Here is a 19,480-nt window from a genome sequence, read left to right as displayed (position 1 = left end):
TTTTCGGCCACAGCTCTACTCGAGCCTCCCTGTCGGCTTTGCAGAGGTCCTCTATGAAGCCGACCCCGAGCTCTTTGCAGATGGGGGAGTCGCTAATATTTTGTTGAGAGACTGTTACATGCAGTGTTCTGTATTTCTCTATTTATTTGATTATTTTTACTTTTTGTTATTTTTCAACGTGTCCTGTCCAGCATCACACTAAGGCGAATGATGGTCTGGCTGTTGTCTTAAATTTGCTTTGCAAAGAGCTTTGTGGATTTAAAGCTCACCTTGAACTCAGGTTGTCAACTGACTTCATGTTTAGGGGACAAAGTGTTGATGAACATGGACATGACCAACTGAAATAACCTCAGATCATAACGCTGCCCAGCAGACATAAGGCATGTTGAGAAATCTGCACTCTTCGCATTTTATTTTAAAAGAGAACTACACTTGGTGTTTTCTGACAGATGTTGAAGGAATGAGTTTGGGTAAAAAAAAAAATAAAAAAAAAGAGAGAAGTTAATACAAGAATAAACAGAATAATTTTAAGATGTTTGTTAAATAATTCTCTTCTTTATTTACTATTATAGACACCTTATACACTTCATGTACTCATACCATGACATAACTGATCAAAAAACTACTGTTTAACTGTAAGTTTACAAAATGTAAATTGATAAAAATCTTTATTTTCCTCATTATAAATGATGATGTTCATAAAGTAATGTTATATAAAATAAAATTCACCCAGAGTAAAATTTACAGTGGAAGAGAAACAGAATCACTTGTCTCCAAAAGCTTCTGTTACACACCAGCTTAGTCAAAACTGATGTGGTGAGATAATATATAACTCAGCGAGCTTTAGCATAACATTTGTAGGGATGAGGTGCACGTAAAGCTCCAGTTATTCCTTCTGTACTCAGCTCTACTCCATCAGAAACAAAGAAGGAGAACTTCTGCAGTAATCCAACCAAAAACAGGAACAGCTCCATCTTGGCGAGGCCTTCTCCAGGACACACACGTTTCCCTGAAGAACAAAGACATACGAGTTGAAAAGTCAGGGATGGCTTTGTACACTCTTAAAATTCCCATAAAATCAAATTTCTATAATCACAAATGCACCAATCTATGTCCCAAAGTTACAGACTGATCAGAGCTGACCGAACATGTAAATATTCACAGCCTGCAAGTCATTTCACTAAAACTTTTAAACACAAAATAAATGTGTTTTACCTGCAGAGAAGGGCAGGAATGCTTCTCTCTTGACAAACTTTCCCTCAGCATCCAGGAAGTGTCCAGGATTGAAGGTGTCTGGAGTCTCCCATTCATTCTTGTCAAACAGCACAGAGGTCAGCATGGTCATAATTGAAGTACCCTAAAAAAACAAAACAACAACAAAAAACCAACCAACCAACCAACCAACCAACCAACCAACCAACCAACCAACCAACCAACCAACCAACCAACCAACAAACAACAACAAAGAAGCAAAACCCAATGTGTAAATAAAAAAAAGGCACTTATTAAAAATGACTAACTCTTAAACTGACCACAATAAAGGCACCTTGGGTATGAAATAACCTCCGAGAGTTGTATCTTTGGCAGCCACCCTGAGTACATTGAGAGGAGCAATATTTCCCATCCTCTGAACCTCGTGAATGACAGCATCAGTGTAAGGCATGTTTGGTCTGTCGGCCATGGAGGGCTGGCGGGTCTGTCCAATCACTCTGTCGATCTCTGCATGCACTTTGTCTATAAAAGGAAGATATAGATATATTTTATTTACCGTATTCCCTGTCCTAAATGCTAACACACTTCTATTTAGATAGAGCATTCCTCAGTTTAGGTTGTAGTGCATCTGGTTGAGCATCCATCCCATGTACAGACAAGACTTCATTTCCTCATTAAAGCTGGCCCAGGTTCAAGTCCCAGCCTGGGGCCCGTTGCTTTCTGTCATTTCATCATGTTCAAAAGCAACCCTAATGAAGCCAGTTAGTAAACTGGCAGTGCCATATGTGGTGTATGACTGTGCACGGTACTAAAATGGGTTGGGACAGAGAGACGTTACTTTCAGGAGATGTGCATGAGTGTAGAATGCTACGAGTCCGAGCAATAAAGTTAGTGGACTAAAACGTTGTGGTTTGAGTGTTTCCTGAACATAACATTGGCAACAAAGATGGAGCATCTGTTCTCACCTCATGCTACAGATGAGTGGCTAATGGTGATGCTCATCCATGGCCCGTGCGTCAAGGGACAACGCATCTTCTGCACACTCGGCTCTGCACAGACCTACACGGACTGTGTCATGTTACTAGCTGGTCATTCTGGAACTCCCCAGAGCGTGATGGTCTGACACATCATTTTCTGCCAGCGCCATCAGCGGCCCGGTGAGTCAGTCTGCCATTATGTGGCCACTGACCCCTACCTCACGGAAACTGTGGGTCCCTAACCTGCACAACCCGGCCATCGAATCCTAGCACCATTCACTGTGTGGGCTCTGATGCAAGACCATTTAAATGATACACAGTAGAACTGGACTGTGTGTCTTTACCATTGTTGCTGGACATCACTACGTCCAGATTTCTGCTTATTGAACCCATTGTCTTATGGCTATTTCCTCAGCACCAGGTTAGGGCAGACACAGTGGACCTAAATGTTTATGGACATGCCGTGTGTCCCATCATCCAACCGCTGTGCTGGCTGCCCCCCACCCTACGCGATGACATAATGGCATAGCTACACAAACAATTGCACTCCTGCATCATCAAACGAATTGATGCCTCACCCTGGATTTCCAACCTGGTGGTGGCGAAATCAGGTGGCCTGCGCCCCTGCATTTACCTCAGACAGGTGAACAGAGCAGTCATACCAGACAGCTACCTACTGCCCACCATGGAGGAACTGTCAGCTAAATTCCATGGGTCAACAGTATTCTCCAAGCTCAACTTATGCTAGGGCTATCTACAAGTTCCTTTACAGCTGCAACCTCACTGCCTTTGTGACCCATATAGGGGTCTTTCGTTACCCCCGCATGCCTTTTGATCTAAGCTTGGCCCCCAGCTGCTTTCAGAAGATCATGACCACCATCTTTGTGGGCATTCTAGGTGTGGTTGTGTACCTCGATGACATCGTGGTGCATGACGCGTTGACATACATTATGACCGCCTTTCCAGATTGCTTGATGTGCTCGCCCACCATAACCTCACATTCAACGGAAAGATGTGTGTCTTTGCAGCAAATATTGAACCATTATCCACTGAATCCATATGATGTTGTATTGAGATCAAATTTGTGATTTTTATCCCCACTAGTTACCAAGTTTGGGTCTTTTTAACCAGAAATATTTGCCAGTTACAGAAGTTGTTTTCAGACAAGTGAAACAATAAGGAACAAAAAGATTAAATATTTAACTGGTGACACTTCTTATTTTGAGAGCTGTGGCTCAGAAGATGCGGAGGACATCTCCCAGTCAGCGTCTAAAATTTTGACTTTCAGACCCTCAACATGTCAGTGTGTCAATAGGCAAGGCACAGAATGCCCAAATGATCCCTATAATGTTCAGTGATGTGTAAATTTATTGGGAAAATTGGGATGATGCCCAGGATTACAGTCCTGCATCATGTTTTCATCTTATTGGATTAACAACATGGGTTCAAGAGTTGCTTGTTGTTGAAACAGAGTAACAGCAGCTTTGTTCAACTAGAAAATGCTGAGCATGTCCGACCAAAAATAGAAAAGAAAATATCTCATGTCAAGATTATTAGCTCATTGCAAAGGCGGCCCAAGGCATAAGCAAACTAAGCAAACTGTCTTTATGTTGGAGGCTTGGTGTTCCCACACTTCCAGTAAGCCCCCAAAGTGTGCTTGAAATGTCAAGATATCTTGATATAAAGAAATTATAATTAAGAAAGAAATACAAATGTGTCATTCAATAACTTAAAAACAAAAAAATATATATATTTTCTATTCTATTCTATTCTATTCTATTATGTAAAGCACTTTGAATTGTCCTGTACATGAAATGTGCTATACAAATAAACTGCCTTGCCTATTCTATTCTATTCTATTCTATTCTATTCTATTCTATTCTATTCTATTCTATTCTATTCTATTCTATTCTATTCAGATGATTTTTTTCCTAAGTGACTTACATCTAAGAGTAAGAACAACACAAGCAAGAATTCAAGCATCATAATTAAGTGGTAGTCAGACTGCTGTGAGTCCAGTTGGAACCAGGTGCTGTCATGTCACGCTAGATGTAGGGCTTTTTGTTTCTCTCTCTCTCTTTCTATAATAATATATATGGTGAACTTCATTAGGCTACAGTTTTAGACTATGTTTGTAGAAGAAGATAGCGTTTTTGCACACTTTTGTGCCTCTGTTATTAAACTGGTTCATTTGTTTACTCTAAATGCATTTTGTCTGCTGCTGATTTTTCTTTCAAATGCATGTACAGGGGAACTGAATCAAATACTGCTTGAGGCCCCATAAATGCTCAGGGCAGCCCTAGCTCCTTGTAATATGTAGCATGTCACCCACCTTGGACATCAGGGTGTTTGATGAGATAAATTAAAGCCCACATCAGAGTGGTAGATGTTGTTTCTGTTCCAGCTATGAAAAGATCCAGAGAGCAGAGAACCAGATTGGTCTCAGTGAAGCCCAGGTCGGACTCTTTGTGCTACTCCAAATGCAAATAAGACATATCAGTGACTGGGAGCTTGATAGAAATGGCTTTTTTGTATCTTTCAAGAGGTATAATGCAGCTATCTACATACCTTTTCCATTTCAATGCGGAAAGTGTCGATGTAGTCCCGGGGATTGTTGTGGTCCAGGTCTTTCTTATGCCTCTCTACTTCCTGACCAATGAAATGTTGTAGGACAGTGTAGTGTTTGAACATTTTGTTGTGAGGACCTGGCATGTGTTTCATTATCCCAGGGAAAGCATCATAGAGCTGTCCAGAAGAAAACAGGTGATGAAAAACTTTACTGAAAATATCCATTCTTTTCTTTACTAGTATAGATATGATATCTTATTGACTCCTGCAGTCACATCTGAGTGTTTTATTTCTAACCATACCTGAGGAAATGCTGCTGACTTACCATACTCCATGGTGACCCCTGCAGCTGAAGGATCTCGTTCAGACATTTCAGCATGATCTGAAAGTTGTGATCACTGTAGTCAAATCTTTTTCCCATCACCAGCTTGCAAATAACATTGGATACAGCATTATTGAAGAGGCCTGCAGGGTTGAAAGGTCCACCTAAGGAAGGAGAAAGAACATGTTTTTAGCTGTTGCTTGAGCAGGAATATGAACTAACACAAAGCACTTGTTAACAAAGGTGCTCTGCATAAACAATGCATTTATTATCATTTACTATTTATGTAAACCACCTTTCTCCTTCCTTATCTCCTCCTGCAGGTATTGGATCTCCTCACACATACTCTGTTCCAAGATGTTTTTGCCAAGGCCGAAGTTGCGTAAGGTAGACAAAGCAAAGCGTCTCTGTTTCTTCCAGGTTTCACCGTTGCTCATAAAAAGACCGTCTAGATACAAGACTACTGATTAACATGGAAACCAATGTCTCTTTAAAATATGGCCATTTTACATAAATAGGTTTTTCTTACTAGTGAGACCATAGTAAACCCTGTCAACGATGGCACTCTGTGGTCGATCCACAAAGTTCCCAGCTTGTGTTATTATGGCCTCCTTCACCATCTTGTACCCTGACACAAACACCTGTGTGTCACTGCCAAAGCGAACCCTGAAGAGATCCCCATGGATATCAGCCAACTGTGGAAAAAATTGAAACTTTTAAGACAATTTAACTATTTTTACAGCTCAAATTTCACATTCCCATATATACATTTTGATTGAAATGCCCTAAATTTCCCCTTTGTTTCTTAATATTTTGCTTCTAAGGAGAAAGACTTTCTTATAATCTTTAAAAGTGGTCTTGACAAATAGTTCTTCAGACTCCGGCAGCTTAATCATTTATTTTTACCACCTTTTTGTCTCACCATTTTCAGTTAATTCAATATTTTATTTTGTTTTAATATGCACTGGAAGCAGATTACAAAGATACATGAGTTGTTCCCATTTCTTTAGTATCATCCTTTTAGAAAATGCTACAGACATTAATTAGTATTTTTTGATTTTAGCAGAAAACGTAGGAAGCGACTGCAATGTGCAATGTGTTCTTAAAATAAAAATGAGAGGAACTGGACAAGAGAAAAATCCAGACCTAAAAAACATTCACTGTCTTTAGGAGATGAACTGCATCTAAAATGGAAAATAATAAGGAAAAGAAAAATCCAGAAAAAACATGAAACATGACCAGAGAGATGCATCTCCTGCTGGCTGATGATCCTTTAAGGAAACCTTAAATGATCTCAATGGAAGATCTCATGGAAAGGTTGCCATGGAAGAAACCCTTTTATAAAAGAGAAGCAGTGAGAAAAGGCTGAAGTTATGCCCAATACACAAGACCTGGACCGAAAATCAAAGGCAACACATTTTAGCTGTGTGGGATCATCTTGACAGGACAGGACAAAAGGCAGAAACATCCAAAGAAGAGCTTTGAAAAGTCATTTATAAAGAATCAAGCACCTTTCCCAAAGACTACTTAAAGAAATTACAAGTTTGTCTAAGGCTTCAGGCTGAAAAGAAGAAATTTGGTCATACCAAATACAGACTTTCAAGTAGACTAGAATTGCATATATTCTGTTTTTGTCTCTCATACGTTTCCATTTATACACTTTACAATAAGGGTGGCACCTAGTTTTCTTTTCCTGGAAAGAAGTCAGGGGTCTTTCTCTTTTACACAGAACTCTTTATGTAAAAATAAATACACTGCAGCATTTTCTAGTTGAATTGTTAAAAATTGTTATCCTTTTTAACTGTTTTCACTATGATTATTGTTCACACATGCAGCTTTGTTTGCCAAATATTGAGAATTTGAGCTTGATTTCATGAGATTAACTCTGAGCAGTTAGTAACAAGTTTAAATACATTTAAATTTCTTTATACAATTCATCCTTTGATTAAAAAAAATGTTAAACAAGGACACATGAAATACAAAACATTGCAAAAATGGATTCTAAAACAGTTTTCCAATGATATTCAAAGGCTCACCAGCCCCTCAAGCTAAACCGTGAGTATAAAACAGTACCTTGGTGAAATATTTGTGTGGGTGTTTTCTATCCACACTCAGAATATTTCCCAACAAGGGAAGAGCTGGAGGCCCAGGAGGAAAATTTGGAGGTTTCCTATTTTTTAGGAAGTCTGCTATCAAGAGAAACACAAAAATAAACAATAAAACTCCTTTAAGATCCAAACTCAGAAAAAAATCATGAAGCCACATGATTTAAGGGAACAGAACAGGCAGCAGCAGCAAGTCTGTGTTTAAAGGAGCTGAGTTTTTATAAAGTCTGTTCGCACTTGGTTTATGGCTTTGTCAACACACACGGTACAAGCAGCTGAAAAACACAGTATATCATAACCTGTACAGAGGGGAAAGTGTTCTTACATAACATGCTGCAAACCACACTACTGCACTTAGTTCATGATGAAAGCTGCTGCACATGCATGACGAAAGGGCACCCTCTATTTCTATATGCATTTTTATTCTCCCAGTTTGGGACGAAATGGACATGATTAGTAATAAACATAAGCACTTTTTGTAAAATAATAAAAAGGTGATATGATATCACACTTTAAATGTCACGCTTCTGCAGCATGTTTTATATTAAAGATAGATACAAGCAGAGCGAAGACAAAGTTCAGTATGAGCAAGAGGCACGACATGAATTTATTATATTGGTGTATGTTTTTATGTTTAAATCAGCTGGATGAGGTTAATAATTAACTGTAGGAAAATATCATTGATAAAGTGGAGATGTCTAAGCTATACTGTAGTTCAGAGGGCATAAGCAACACATCTGAGAAATACAGGCTCATGATGACTGGGCAGAAAAACCTTCCTGTTCAAGCCAAATAAGATTCCACTTGAACCACTTGTATTTGTCAAAGGCTCTAAAAAGATAAGAAATACAAAGCAACAAGCAGTTTAATCAATAGTGTGCTAACTCTGTTCAAGGCTGACTGAATGTCCTCATTTAACTTTTTTCTTTTCTTCTCTTTTCTGTTTTTTTTAGCTGAACTACAAACATTATGCCAGTGAAGAGCCAGTAACTTCTAGCTCATCAATCACATGGCAGCAACTCAATGGATTTAGGCCCATAAACATGGTCAGGATGACTTGCTGAAGTTTAAACTGAGCATCAGAATGAGTAATAAAGGGGATTTAAGTAAATTTGAACATGGCATGGTTGTTACTGCTGGTCTGAGTATTTCAGAAACAGCTGATCTACAAGGACTCCACACACAACCATCTCTAGGGTTTACAGAGAATGCTCTGAAAAAGAGAAAATATCCAGTAAGAAGTTGCCTTGTTGATGTCAGAGGACAGATGAGAATAAACAGACCAGTTGGAGATAACAGAAAGGCAACAGTAACTTCAATAAGCATTGGTTCCAACCAGATATGCAGAAAACCACCTCTGAACACACAGCATGTTGAACCTTGAAGCAGCAGAAGACTCTATCGGGGGCCAGTCCTGTCAGTTAAGAACAGGAAACTGAGGCTATAATTAACACACAAACCTGGAAAATCAAAAATTGCAAAATCATTGTCTGGCCTGATGAGTTTCCATTTTAACTGCAACATTCAGATGGAAGACTCAGAAGTTGGTGTAAAAATACTGAAGCATGGATCCATCCTGCCTTCTATCAACGGTTCAGGCTAGTGGTGTAATAATGTGGGGATATTTATTTCTTATCATGCTAGGCATTGCCTACTGTGAGTTATTTACAGATGCAAAGTTCATAGAACTGAGAATATGTTAAAGTACTGAGGTATATTGCAAATACAAAAATATCAATCCAAGTAAGGACAAAGCTTTTAGTGACCTTTAATGATCTGTTATTTTCAATATCAAGATTTAATGCTTAATACATTAAATAGAACAAATAATAAAGTCATTATAGCTCCTGACACCACATAATAATTAAAGCATTAAGAGAAATGCTGCTGTACATGTTTACTAATTAGTCTATATATAAAAGTCATAAACCGTGACATGAATGATATGTAGGTATATGGAAAATGTTTATATGCTATTTGCTTATTGGCTATGTGACTTTTAATACGTCTTCCACAATTTCTAAACTCCTGATTTTGTGGTCAAAAAAATAAGACAGAGATCACGGATGTCACATCTGCACCAGACTCTGCCATGACCACACCCACTCCTGCCATGCATCATCCAAGTCATTCTCCTAAGTACTGATTATCCACACCTGTTACCAATCTCCCTCCAGACTTCTTATACTCCAGCATCGCATTCACTCTCATCGGACCTCGTTTGGATACAGATAGACTTCCCTCATTCCTGTTCCTGGTCTCGACTCTCCTGGTTGCTTACTGAACTCCGGTGCTTCCTTCATCGTGCTCATACTAGTAAGAAGATTTCTGAACATCCTTGTATCAATAAATCCTGATCTAACTACGATCTGTCTCTGTGAGGTCTATTCGTAACAACGGAGATGTTTGGTTATGATGACACCGACAAGGCACAGTCAGGACCCTGAATGCTTGTGGTGCATTAATAAACCCAATCCCACCCTCCAAGCCTGGCAGCTCTCCCGGAAAAGGTAAGACGGTAAAGTGTTAAAGAAACGTGAAAAATAAAAAAATAAAAAAATTAAAAAAAAGGAACAACTCCATTCTAGCCAAGTGTTCTCCCAAACATGCATGTTTACCTGAAGAGAAACATCAGACATGTCATTTTGTTTGTTATAGAACAAGATATTTTAAACTCATCTTTGATGACAAGTTAAAGTTCAGACAGAGCACTCATGTGAATGTTCATGAAAAGCATTTCATCAAAGTTAAGTGTCAGGTAGGGATGTAACGATGCACTAAAGCCACAATTCAATTTCATTCACGACTGTAGTCACGATTCCGATTTTTTACAAATTTTCTCAACAAAGTTAATTGTAGCTCTTTTACGGCCAAGTTATTTTAATTTTTTATTTGAATATCTGGCCTTTTGTCCTTGAATCAAACTATAACTGTCTGTTGTTTTACTAACAGAACTTAACACAGAAGATAATAATAGTTATACATGATATGGAAATGATTACAAATCCTTTGATGACCAAAAGATGTTTTTTTTTTTTATGTGTTTGAACATTTGTATTGTCTTTGTATCAAATTGAACTTGTCTTAAAGCTTCTTTATTCACATATTACAAACAGTTTATACACTTCATTTACTCATACCATGACATAACTGATGAAAAGGGTCAAAAAACTACTGTTTAAGTTTACAAAATATAAATTGATAAAAATCTTTATTTTCCTCATTATAAATGATGATGTTCATAAAGTAATGTTATATAAAATAAAATTCACCCAGAGTTAAATTTACAGCTGAAGAGAAACAGAATCACTTGTCTTCAAAAGCTTCTGTTACACACCAGCTTAGTCAAAACTGATGTGGTGAGATAATATATAACTCAGCGAGCTTTAGCATAACATTTGTAGGGATGAGGTGCACGTAATCCTCCAGGTAATCCTTCTGTACTCAGCTCTACTCCATCAGGAACAAAGAAGGAGAACTTCTGCAGTAATCCAACCAAAAACAGGAACAGCTCCATCTTGGCGAGGCCTTCTCCAAGACACACACGTTTCCCTGAAGAACAAAGACATACAAGTTGAAAAGTCAGGGATGGCTTTGTACACTCTTGAAATTCCCATAAAATCAAATTTCAATAATCACAATTGCACCTATCTATGTCCCAAAGTTACAGACTGATCAGAGCTGACCGAACATGTAAATATTCACAGCCTGCAAGTCATTTCACTAAAACTTTTAAACACAAAATAAATGTGTTTTACCTGCAGAGAAGGGCAGGAATGCTTCTCTCTTGACAAACTTTCCTTCAGCATCCAGGAAGTGTCCAGGATTGAAGGTGTCTGGAGTCTCCCATTCATTCTTGTCAAACAGCACAGAGGTCAGCATGGGCATAATGGAAGTACCCTAAAAAAAACAAAACAAAAAAGCAAAACCCAATGTGTAAATAAAAAAAGGCACTTATTAAAAATGCTAATTATTAAACTGACCACAGTATAAGCACCTTGGGTATGAAATAACCTCCGAGAGTTGTATCTTTGGCAGCCACCCTGAGTCCGTTGAGAGGAACAATATTTCCTATCCTCTGAACCTCGTGAATGACCGCATCAGTGTAAGGCATGTTTGGTCTATCGGCCATGGAGGGCTGGCGGGTCTGTCCAATCACTCTGTCGATCTCTGCATGGACTTTGTCTATAAAAGGAAGATAAAGATATATTTTATTTACCGTATTCCCTGTCCTACATTTCTATTTAGATAAAGCATTTCTCAGTTTAGGGCTGGTTGAGCATCCATCCCATGTACAGACAAGACTTCAGTTCCTCATTACAGCTGGCCCAGATTCAAGTCCCAGCCTGGGGCCCGTTGCTTTGTGTCATTTCATCATGTTCAAAAGCAACCCTAATGAAGCCAGTTAGTAAACTGGCAGTTCCATGTAATTAGATTTTTGATGGAATAATGGACCTCTGGGCAGAACCAGCTATATTTAGTCTCACTACTAAACAAGTGCTAAGTAGAATTCCTCCATCACGGTTTTGCTGTAAACATGGAATTAGCTTTCAGATTAACAAGCTTGCCTATGATTTTTATAAGTTTATCAAAGGGAGCTTCAATGGTAAGTAGTTTACAAGTATAAACATTTTAAAACCTAACTAGTTAACTATCAATTGTCAAAATGTTTGCAGTTAAATCACAAATACTTGTCACAGTGCCGAATGACATTTAGACTTTTAACAAGTCAATCAGGAAGGTCAGTCATGTTCACTTATTAAACCAATGACAAAAAAGAAACAAACATAAATTGTCACACTAGTTGCAAAGAATGACTTATCAGGCAGCAGGCATCTCAAGTAAGATAATCGAAAAAGGCGTTTTTTTTTTAAAAAACACAAAACAACTGCTACGATGTCTTCCAGTCAGGTTTTAGACAGCACCACAGCACTGAGACTGCTCTGACCAAAGTCATTAATGACATATGTTTGAATACAGACAATGGAAAAATGTCTTAGTCTTACTGGACCTCAGTAACAACAGCTACGCGGATGACACACAGATATATATTACAATGTCACCGGTAGACCGAGGCCCTGTCCAGGTTCTTAATAAATACATTGAGGAGATGGGTGTGTCCAAACTTTTTTCAGTTAAACAAAAACAAAACTGAGGCGATTGTCTTTGGAGCCATAGTGAAACAATTAAAGTTCACCACAGAGCTTCAGTCTAAAAACCACCAACCAGGCCAGAAATCTAGGTGTACTGATGGACTCAGACCTTAACTTTGAAAAACACATCTTTGTTCAGTGGTGTGTAAATTTATTGGGAAAATTGGGATGATGCCCAGGATTACAGCCCTACATAATGTTTTCATCTTATTGGATTGATAACAAGAGTTCAAGAGTTGCTTGTTGTTGAAACAGAGTAACAGCAGCTTTGTTCAATTAGAAAATGCTGAGCTTGTCCGACCAAAAATAAAAAAGAAAACATCTCATATCAAGATTATTAGCTCATTGCAAAGGTGGCCCAAGGCATAAGCAAACTAAGCAAACTGTCTTTATGTTGGAGGCTTGGTGTTCCCACACTTCCAGTAAGCCCCCAAAGTGTGCTTGAAATGTCAAGATATCTTGATTTAAAGAAATAATAATGAAAACCCCACAAATGTGTCATTCAGTAACTTAAACACACAAAAAAGATTTTCTATTCTATTCTATTCTATTCTATTCTATTCTATTCTAAGAACAACACAAGCAAGAATTCAAGCATCATAATTAAGTGGTAGTCAGACTGCTGTGAGTCCAGTTGGAACCAGGTGCTGTCATGTCATGCTAGATGTAGGGCTTTTTGTTTCTCTCTCTCTCTTTTTATAATAGTCCTTTGTTTAATTACAAGATCACAATTTCATCACACAATATCATCTTTTATACTATTTAAATCGTGCTTGTATGCACACAATACTAGTTTAATCAAATTCTGTTGCCTCTGTCATTTGATGCATGCACAATTTATTGTGTTGAATCTTTGAGGTTCACTAACATCAGTGAACCTCATTAGGCTACAGTTTTAGACTATGTTTGTAGAAGAAGATAGAGTTTTTGCACACTGTTGTGCCTCTGTTATTAAACTGGTTCATTTGTTTACTCTAAATGCATCTTGTTTGCTGCTGATTTTTCTTTCGAATGCATGTACAGGGGAACTGAATCAAATACTACTTGAGGCCCCATAAAAGCTCAGGGTGGCCCTAGCTCCTTGTAATATGTAGCATGTCACCCACCTTGGACATCAGGGTGTTTGATGAGGTAAATTAAAGCCCACATCAGAGTGGTAGATGTTGTTTCTGTTCCAGCCATGAAAAGATCCAGAGAGCAGAGAACCAGATTGGTCTCAGTGAAGCCCAGGTCGGACTCTTTGTGCTACTCCAAATGCAAATAAGACATATCAGTGACTGGGAGCTTGATAGAAATGGCTTTTTTGTATCTTTCAAGAGGTATAATGCAGCTATCTACATACCTTTTCCATTTCAATGCGGAAAGTGTCGATGTAGTCCCGGGGATTGTTGTGGTCCAGGTCTTTCTTATGCCTCTCTACTTCCTGACCAAGGAAATGTTGTAGGACAGTGTAGTGTTTGAACATTTTGTTGTGAGGACCTGGCATGTGTTTCATTATCCCAGGGAAAGCCTCATAGAGCTGTTCAGAAGAAAACAGGTGATAAAAAACTTTACTGAAAATATCCATTCTTTTCTTTACTGTTGTGGAAAAGGGAAACATGGACAAAAAGACAAGCTAAAAATGTTTAAAAAGGCAAAACTAAGAAAAATAAAACAAATTCTTTGGTTTTCTTTTGTTGTAGTTTAATTTTATTAAGTGTAGGTTGTTTTCTAATTAGGAGGCCACAACATTTCACAACACTTTAAATTTCCAAATGTTTTCCTCTACACTCTTCATTAATAGACATTAAAATCTGACGGTAAGCCAGCGCAGGATCATCCAGCAGCAGCTTTGTATGTTTCATTTTCAGCCTGGTCATGAAACAGAGGTGATCATCTCCCGCTCTGAATGCAGCTGCTGCTGCAAGAAGCCTCTTCTGATTGCTTTTGGACAGGGGAGGGGCCTGCGCAGCACCCATTCCTCATTGAGAAGAATAAACTATATACGTCAGTCTCCAATACTACCAGAAAAAGTCGCTAGATTTGTTGCTAGTCCGTTAAAATAAAAAGAAGAAGAAAAAAAAAAAGTTGCCAAGTTGGTGTGGCAGGAGGAGGTTACCTTGTCTCCTCTTTCCTTAATTGCACCTCAGGTGTAATTGATCAGTGCTGACTGCAGGGGGCAGAGCAAGAGCAGCATATTAGACAGCAGGAGCTCACTTGTTCACATTCTCTTCTTGGGTGGCCCTGATGGACCTCTGAACTGTCATGGAGGGGGAAGTCGAGCATTCTGGCTGAGTGTACCCATGAATACCTTCCTATATATTTGTTTCCTTTATCATGACAGGTGAGGCACTGCTTTACCTGCCTCCCCTGACCGCACGTCACTGCAGTCACATCTGAGTGTTTTATTTCTAACCATACCTGAGGAAATGCTGCTGACTTACCATACCCCATGGTGACCCCTGCAGCTGAAGGATCTCATTCAGACATTTCAGCATGATCTGAAAGTTGTGATCACTGTAGTCAAATCTTTTTCCCATCACCAGCTGGCAAATAATATTGGAAACAGCATTATTGAAGAGGCCTGCAGGGCAGAAAGGTCCACCTAAGAAAGGAGAAGGAACATGTTCTTAGCTGTTGCTTGAACAGGAATATGAACTAACACAAAGCACTTGTTAACAAAGGTGCTCTGCATAAAGAATGCATTTATTATCATTTACTATTTATGTAAACCACCTTTCTCCTTCCTTATCTCCTCCTGCAGGTATCGGATCTCCTCACACATACTCTGTTCCAAGATGTTTTTGCCAAGGCCGAAGTTGCGTAAGGTAGACAAAGCAAAGCGTCTCTGTTTCTTCCAGGTTTCACCGTTGCTCATGAAAAGACCGTCTAGATACAAGAATGCTGATTAACATGGAAACCAATGTCTCTTTAAAATATGGCCATTTTACATAAATAGGTTTTTCTTACTAGTGAGACCATAGTAAACCCTGTCAACGATGGCACTCTGTGGTCGATCCACAAAGTTCCCAGCTTGTGTTATTATGGCCTCCTTCACCATCTTGTACCCTGACACAAACACCTGTGTGTCACTGCCAAAGCGAACCCTGAAGAGATCCCCATGGATATCAGCCAACTGTGGAAAAAATTGAAACTTTTAAGACAATTTAACTATTTTTACAGCTCAGATTTCACATTTCCATATATACATTTTGATTGAAACGACCTAAACTGCCCCTTTGTTTCTTAATATTTTGCTTGTAAGGAGACAGACTTTCGTATAATCTTTAAAAGTGGTCTTGACAAATAATTCTTCAGACTCTGGCAGCTTAATCATTTATTTTTTACCACCTTTTTATCTCACCATTTTCAGTTAATTCAATCTTTTAATTTATTTTAATATGCACTGGAAGCAGATTACAAAGATACATGAATTGTTCCCATTTCTTTAGTATCATCCTTTTAGAAAATGCCACAGACATTAATTAGTATTTTTTGCAGAAAACGTAGCAAGCGACTGCAATGTGCAATGTGTTCTTAAAATAAAAATGAGAGGAACTGGACAAGAGAAAAATCCAGACCTAAAAAACATTCACTGTCTTTAGGAGATGAACTGCATCTAAAATGGAAAGTAATAAGGAAAAGAAAAATCCAGAAAAAACATGAAACATGACCAGAGAGATGCATCTCCTGCTGGCTGATGATCCTTTAAGGAAACCTTAAATGATCTCAATGGAAGATCTCATGGAAAGGTTGCCATGGAAGAAACCCTTTTATAAAAGAGAAGCAGTGAGAAAAGGCTGAAGTTATGCCCAATACACAAGACCTGCACCGAAAATCAAAGGCAACACGTTTTAGCTGTGTGGGATCATCTTGACAGGACAAAAGGCAGAAACATCCAAAGAAGAGCTTTGGAAAGTCATTTATAAAGAATCAAGCACCTTTCCCAAAGACTACTTAAAGAAATTACAAGTTTGTCAAAGGCTTCAGGCTGAAAAGAAGAAATTTGGTCAAACAAAATACAGGCTTTCAAGTAGACTAGAATTGCATATATTCTGTTTTTGTCTCTCATATGTTTCCATTAATACACTTTACAATAAGGGTGGCACCTAGTTTTCTTTTCCTGGAAAGAAGTCAGGGGTCTTTCTCTTTTACACAGAACTCTTTATGTAAAAATAAATACACTGCAGCATTTTCTAGTTGAATTGTTAAAAATTGTTATCCTTTTTAACTGTTTTCACTATGATTATTGTTCACACATGCAGCTTTGTTTGCCAAATATTGAGAATTTGAGCTTGATTTCATGAGATTAAATCTGAGCAGCTAGTAACAAGTTTAAATACGTTTAAATTTCTTTATACAATTCATCCTTTGATTAAAAAAATGTTAAACAAGAACATATGAAATACAAAACTTTGCAAAAATGGATTCTAAAACAGTTTTCCAATGATATTCAAAGGCTCACCAGCCCCTCAAGCTAAACCGTGAGTATAAAACAGTACCTTGGTGAAATATTTGTGTGGGTGTTTTCTATCCACACTCAGAATATTTCCCAACAAGGGAAGAGCTGGAGGCCCAGGAGGAAAATTTGGAGGTTTCCTATTTTTTAGGAAGTCTGCTATCAAGAGAAACACAAAAATAAACAATAAAACTCCTTTAAGATCCAAACTCAGAAAAAAATCATGAAGCCACATGATTTAAGGGAGCAGAACAGGCAGCAGCAGCAAGTCCGTGTTTAAAGGAGCTGAGGTTTTATAAAGTCTGTTCACACTTGGTTTATGGCTTTGTCAACACACACGGTACAAGCAGCTGAAAAACACAGTATATCATAACCTGTACAAAGGGGAAAGTGTTCTTACATAACATGCTGCAAACCACACTACTGCCACCTTCCTGTTTAAGCCAAATGAGATTCCACTTGAACCACTTGTATTTGTCAAAGGCTCTAAAAAGATAAGAAATTCTAAGCAACAGGCAGTTTAATCAATAGTGTGCTAACTCTGTTCAAGGCTGACTGAATGTCCTCATGTCCACAAGTTTTTTCTTTTCTTCTCTGTTTTGTGTGTTATTTTTTTAGCTGAACTGCAAACATTATGCCAGTGAAGAGCCAGTAACTTCTAGCTCATCAATCACATGGCAGCAACTCAATGGATTTAGGCCCATAAACATGGTCAGGATGACTTGCTGAAGTTTAAACTGAGCATCAGAATGAGTAATAAAGGGGATTTAAGTAAATTTGAACATGGCATAGTTGTTACTGCTGGTCTGAGTATTTTAGAAACAGCTGATCTACAAGGTCTCCACACATAACCATCTCTAGGGTTTACAGAGAATGCTCTGAAAACGAGAAAATATCCAGTAAGCAGTTGCCTTGTTGATGTCAGAGGACAGATGAGAATAAACAGACCAGTTGGAGATAACAGAAAGGCAACAGTAACTTCAATAAGCATTGGTTCCAACCAGATATGCAGAAAACCACCTCTGAACACACAGCATGTTGAACCTTGAAGCAACAGAAGACCCTATCGGGGGCCACTCCTGTCAGTTAAGAACAGGAAACTGAGGCTATAATTAACACAAAAACCTGGACAATCAAAAATTGCAAAATCATTGTCTGGCCTGATGAGTTTCCATTTTAACTGCAACATTCAGATGGAAGACTCAGAAGTTGGTGTAAAAATACTGAAGCATGGATCCATCCTGCCTTCTATCAACGGTTCAGGCTAGTGGTGTAATAATGTGGGGATATTTATTTCTTATCATGCTAGGCATTGCCTACTGTGAGTTATTTACAGATGCAAAGTTCATAGAACTGAGAATATGTTAAAGTACTGAGGTATATTGCAAATACAAAAATATCAATCCAAGTAAGGACAAAGCTTTTAGTGACCTTTAATGATCTGTTATTTTCAATATCAAGATTTAATGCTTAATACATTAAATAGAACAAATAATAAAGTCATTATAGCTCCTGATACCACATAATAATTAAAGCATTAAGAGAAATGCTGCTGTACATGTTTACTAATTAGTCTATATATAAAAGTCATAAACCGTGACATGAATGATATGTAGGTATATGGAAAATGTTTATATGCTATTTGCTTATTGGCTATGTGACTTTTAATACGTCTTCCACAATTTCTAAACTCCTGATTTTGTGGTCAAAAAAATAAGACAGAGATCACGGATGTCACATCTGCACCAGACTCTGCCATGACCACGCCCACTCCTGCCATGCATCATCCAAGTCATTCTCCTAAGTACTGATTATCCACACCTGTTACCAATCTCCCTCCAGACTTCTTATACTCCAGCATCGCATTCACTCTCATCGGACCTCGTTTGGATACAGATAGACTTCCCTCATTCCTGTTCCTGGTCTCGACTCTCCTGGTTGCTTACTGAACTCCGGTGCTTCCTTCATCGTGCTCATACTAGTAAGAAGATTTCTGAACATCCTTGTATCAATAAATCCTGATCTAACTACGATCTGTCTCTGTGAGGTCTATTCGTAACAACGGAGATGTTTGGTTATGATGACACCGACAAGGCACAGTCAGGACCCTGAATGCTTGTGGTGCATTAATAAACCCAATCCCACCCTCCAAGCCTGGCAGCTCTCCCGGAAAAGGTAAGACGGTAAAGTGTTAAAGAAACGTGAAAAATAAAAAAATAAAAAAATAAAAAAAAGGAACAACTCCATTCTAGCCAAGTGTTCTCCCAAACATGCATGTTTACCTGAAGAGAAACATCAGACATGTCATTTTGTTTGTTATAGAACAAGATATTTTAAACTCATCTTTGATGACAAGTTAAAGTTCAGACAGAGCACTCATGTGAATGTTCATGAAAAGCATTTCATCAAAGTTAAGTGTCAGGTAGGGATGTAACGATGCACTAAAGCCACAATTCAATTTCATTCACGACTGTAGTCACGATTCCGATTTTTTACAAATTTTCTCAACAAAGTTAATTGTAGCTCTTTTACGGCCAAGTTATTTTAATTTTTTATTTGAATATCTGGCCTTTTGTCCTTGAATCAAACTATAACTGTCTGTTGTTTTACTAACAGAACTTAACACAGAAGATAATAATAGTTATACATGATATGGAAATGATTACAAATCCTTTGATGACCAAAAGATGTTTTTTTTTTATGTA

General features: G+C 38.2%; 2 protein-coding genes across 2 annotated transcripts; both read right to left on the bottom strand.

Moving 5' to 3' along the window:
• Window positions 1–753: 753 nt before the first annotated feature.
• LOC121653296 (cytochrome P450 2J4-like) lies at window positions 754–7,449 on the bottom strand. The gene is made up of 9 exons (XM_042006670.1): window positions 7,153–7,449; window positions 5,609–5,774; window positions 5,375–5,527; window positions 5,083–5,243; window positions 4,758–4,934; window positions 4,522–4,660; window positions 1,547–1,734; window positions 1,216–1,357; window positions 754–1,009 (listed from the first exon to the last, which is right to left on the bottom strand). The coding sequence occupies exons 1-9, from the start codon at window positions 7,342–7,344 to the stop codon at window positions 834–836; spliced, it is 1,494 nt and encodes a 497-aa protein (XP_041862604.1). The 5' UTR covers window positions 7,345–7,449; the 3' UTR covers window positions 754–833.
• A 2,814-nt stretch (window positions 7,450–10,263) lies between these two features.
• Window positions 10,264–17,110, bottom strand: LOC121653297 (cytochrome P450 2J4-like). Its single transcript, XM_042006671.1, has 9 exons — window positions 16,819–17,110; window positions 15,287–15,452; window positions 15,053–15,205; window positions 14,761–14,921; window positions 13,680–13,856; window positions 13,444–13,582; window positions 11,182–11,369; window positions 10,943–11,084; window positions 10,264–10,736 (listed from the first exon to the last, which is right to left on the bottom strand). The coding sequence occupies exons 1-9, from the start codon at window positions 17,008–17,010 to the stop codon at window positions 10,561–10,563; spliced, it is 1,494 nt and encodes a 497-aa protein (XP_041862605.1). The 5' UTR covers window positions 17,011–17,110; the 3' UTR covers window positions 10,264–10,560.
• Window positions 17,111–19,480: the final 2,370 nt, after the last annotated feature.

Source organism: Melanotaenia boesemani, chromosome 14 (genome assembly GCF_017639745.1).
Source record: "Melanotaenia boesemani isolate fMelBoe1 chromosome 14, fMelBoe1.pri, whole genome shotgun sequence".
Classification (NCBI taxonomy): domain Eukaryota; kingdom Metazoa; phylum Chordata; class Actinopteri; order Atheriniformes; family Melanotaeniidae; genus Melanotaenia; species Melanotaenia boesemani.
This window is presented reverse-complemented; position numbering and strand designations above follow the sequence as displayed.